Raw genomic sequence first — 4142 nt, 5'->3', positions numbered from 1 at the left:
AATAAACATATAAAATTAAACTTAATAATAATAATTAAATTGCGACAATCGAATAACGTAATCATCTCTTAGTTAGTTATTAGTTAGTTATTCATTCAAAATAAGGAGTAATTGTGTGTGTATACATATATTAAACTTTATTTTATTTGAAAACCTAAAATATCCTTTATAAATATAATATATAAATTTTGAAATATGAAATTTTAGATGACATAATTGGTAAATAATATATAAATCGGCGGAAGGCATGATAGAAGTCAAGTTCGTTCCCAGCACAGCTCCTTATCCCGCGAAACCCGAGAAGAGGATGGTGTTCACCCCGAACCCGTTAGCCCTGAGTGTACCCGAACCCGAATTCGAATCCTGGCTCCGCGACTCCGGCTACCTCGAAATCATCGACCAGCGGACCACCGACCTGCACCGCCTCTCCACCACTGCCCCTAATCCCGCCGCCGTAGACACCACCTCCGCTGCAGCCACGAATTCGTCAAGCCCCACTGAAGGTTTTCTACACTCACTATTCTCCCTCATCTGGACCTTGCTCTCGCTCTTCACTTTCAACCCGTTCTCCAAGCTCACGACGGACGACTTCTCCGGCGATACTCCGCCTTGGACTGCTGCGTTTTTTGGCTCCTCTGATTCGTACTCGTTCCCATCCTCCCCCGCTCAGGTTCGCCTACGTGTCCACGAGAATGTCAAACGCTTCGCTCGCAATTACGCGTCACTGTTCATCCTCTTTTTCGCTTGCTCCCTGTAATTACTTGTTCCTTCTGTTTCCATGTGTGCGTTTTGATGTTATTTGATAGCTTTTCTGAAGGTGATTTTCAACAATGTTTTTATGGAATCTAGGAAATATGATTATTGCGATAGACTATTATTTTGGGATGATTAATAATTAGGATTATTGCGAGAGACTATTATTTTGGGATGATTAATAATTCTGGATAACGAACAGACTGTGGAAATGTAGCTAAAAAATATTGAGTCCGACGTTTTCTTCAATTATCTTTGAGAAATCGATTGTTTACTCATTATGTGTAAATGTTGGTTTTACATCGTAGGTATCAGTTGCCGATTGCTCTTGTTGGTCTTATTTCATGCTTAGCACTGTGGGATGTGTTCAAGTTTGCTGGTGATCGATGGAATTTGGACGGATACCCTGTACTAAGAGAACTTTTAATCCGTATTGTTCAGTGTGGTTAGTTTTCTAACACTCATTGGATTAAGTTTATATGTTGTATCTCTTTCTTGGACCGTACGACTGTGAACAAAAAGACAGTGGAATGTCTGCAAAATCTTGTTGGTTAATACCTGCTGTGGCATTCGATTTTTTTTGTAAAATAGCGTTCTTGATTTTAATTTTTTGCCTAATTTTTTGCCATGTCTCTTCGAGTGTAAACACTCTGCATGCTCTAGTTTAAGGATAACGCATCTGCAACCATTGGTACCGAGATTTATTTTGTGAAGATCTGGCTAGATCTCGTTGTCTTATCTTGCTGCTATTTCCCCTTAGGGGATAAACAACACCCATGTTTCACAAAATGTGTTTCCCTCATAGAGCTACATAGTTTTCACATTCATTGTAAGAATGTGAATATATTTAAACGAACCAAATCGTTCGCGAGCTATTCGGAGCTCGACTAGATAAAAAGCTCGTTTGAGTTCGTTTGTTAATCATATCAAGGTCGAGCTCGAAATCAAGTTCGACAATTTAATCAAACCAAGTTCAAGACTAAGCATATTCGACTCGTGAGCTCGCAAACATGTTCATTAATAGGCTCGCGATCTCGAGATTGGCTTGTTTAGGTGGCTCGTAAGCTCGAGCTCGAGTCGTTTATATATTTTTAGTTGTTATGTTTGTCGTTTTTATTATTTATGAATGAATTTAAACTTTTATGTCAAATTTAAAATTAGTTCATAGATATATTTTAATTTGTAACAAGCTCAAACTCGAGCTCAATAGTATGCTTTACGAGCTCGAGAACGAGCCGAACTCAAGCTTCGAGTTCAAGTCAGGCTTGTTAAACAGATAAACGAGCTATTAATGAACCAAGCTCAAACCCGGCTTGATTAACATGATAAACAAGCTTTTAACGAGCCGGGCTCGAGCTTTTCGCGAGCTTAGTAATTTCAAGATAAATCGAGCTCGAGCCTGACGATAAAAGCTCGAGTCTCTATCAATTTTAAACGAGCCAAGCTCAAGCCTGATACTATTTGGCTTGGTTTTGATCGTTTACATCCCTAGGCTTGAGCGCATGATGCATGTGACTGCACGCTTCGACATGTTTTTGAGTCTATTTATTTTTATTTTGGGAGTTTGTTTCATTTCTCATCAAAAAAAATTGGTGGATCCATAAGGCACACCTTGATGACCTTTGAAAAATACTATGAATGACACTCATTGTATTCAAAACGAAAATGAGAAAATGATGATATAGGTCATTGTATTCTAAAGCACAACAAATGAAAGCAAGATAAATAGCCAAAGAAAAGAGTTTTTTAGGGAGCAACCCTTCATCAATTTTGTTCGTGAATCAGTGGTATTGTTTTTATTTCTTATGCTGGTATATACCAAATAAAAAACCAAGCCTACTAAGATTCCCTTTTTTGAACAATCATTTAAATGATGTTTGAAAACTTCAGCTTCAGCTTTAGGTTTATGGAATTCTAACAATTTAAGACGATGAGGCATTAACAAACCGCCCAAAACAAAGATTGACTACTATAATATATTTTGTTGGGGCCCTAGGCTTCTTTCCTACTTGAAAAATTACTGGTTTTGTGGGTTAAGGTTATAGGGCATCTGTATTGCTGTTGCTTTAGAAAATAAAGAAAAAGAAGGATCTTGGAGATGCATTCTGAAAAGATGTATATGCTAGCTTTATTTTCCGTTGGAGATGGAGGATGGTAGTTGAGAATTGATAAAGACCGTGAGTCAGTAACACTGATTTGCATGTAAGGACAAAATTTTCAAGACATTACTTTAAAAATTTTCTGGAGCATGTATTTCCTCCGAGGCTTTCCATTTTCCAGTTCCTAACTGTGAAGTCCTTTTATTAGTCGCAGGAACAGTTTTACTCAGGTGTATATTCAAAAGGCACCATGATAAAGTAAAGAAGGAAGATGCATTTGAACAACAAACCCCTGTTGTTTTCTTTTCTTCTCTCAAAATTTCATTCTTTTATCTTTTCAAAATTCTGGAGCAGATGTTTCTTGATCATCCTTTACCATCACCTGCATCTTGGTGCAATTTGAATGCTCTCAGATTTATCATCCTCTCCGTTCCATCATAAGACGAGCCTTTCTTCTTGATAGATAGTATCTTATTATGTTACTCTATTTAGAATTTATCTGACCTTGTTACTTCTTTTACTGCTGCTCTTATTTAGTGCTATGATTCTGCGATGTGCCATATTCCCGGTGTTCATCGTTAATGGAACTTTCAAGATAACGAAATCTCTTTCTTTACAGTGACTGTCGTGATCATGTTAATTTCCAATGTCCAGTTGGCCGTCTTCTATGCCGTTGGTTTCAGTTATGCGGGTAATTGCTTGGTAATCCCTTAACTTTGTTGTTTGTTTGTTGTCTTTTCACGATCATCTCTTGTTCTTCAGTCATGATTTTACACTCCTCGTTTCGGAAGTTGACCCTTGCAAAGCAACCTGCTGCAAAAGGTGGAAATAGAAGGATTGGCAGACGATAAGGCAGTTATCTTTGTCATTGCCAGTCTTCTTCAGAACAAGTTGGGTCAAAAAGTCAGTAAGTTGATATTTTATAATCCATCTTCATTTTGGGCCCCTGATTCAACTGCTTATGGTACAGAGTAAGAACACACGATTCGAAGCACGAAAATAAATTATTTCACCCTAACCCTTCACAATCTTATTCATGCCGAACATCTGGATAAAGCGAGCCATCAATCTGAAGTTATGGATTTTTTTGTCATTTAAAATATTAAATCAACCTTATTCTATGAAGATGTACTAAAATATTGAGGCTATGATCACATTAAAGGATTTGATCTATAGACAAATAGGTCGTACACACACAGATACACACAATGTATAGCTTTAATGAGGAATACAAAATCACGTGCAATTGGAAAAAGTAATCTTATTGTGAAAACTAAAAAGAGAATACGA

General features: G+C 37.4%; 1 protein-coding gene across 1 annotated transcript; it reads left to right on the top strand.

Annotated features, from left to right (window-relative positions):
- The first annotated feature begins 233 nt into the window (after positions 1 to 233).
- Positions 234 to 3759, top strand: LOC142543253 (PRA1 family protein H). Its single transcript, XM_075650393.1, has 4 exons — positions 234 to 753; positions 1062 to 1198; positions 3472 to 3543; positions 3615 to 3759. The coding sequence occupies exons 1-4, from the start codon at positions 248 to 250 to the stop codon at positions 3701 to 3703; spliced, it is 804 nt and encodes a 267-aa protein (XP_075506508.1). The 5' UTR covers positions 234 to 247; the 3' UTR covers positions 3704 to 3759.
- Positions 3760 to 4142: the final 383 nt, after the last annotated feature.

Source organism: Primulina tabacum, chromosome 4, assembly GCF_025594145.1.
Source record: "Primulina tabacum isolate GXHZ01 chromosome 4, ASM2559414v2, whole genome shotgun sequence".
In the NCBI taxonomy this organism is placed as follows: Eukaryota; Viridiplantae; Streptophyta; class Magnoliopsida; order Lamiales; family Gesneriaceae; genus Primulina; species Primulina tabacum.
The sequence above is the reverse complement of the archived record's forward strand: the minus strand, read 5'-3'. Positions and strand labels throughout refer to the sequence as shown.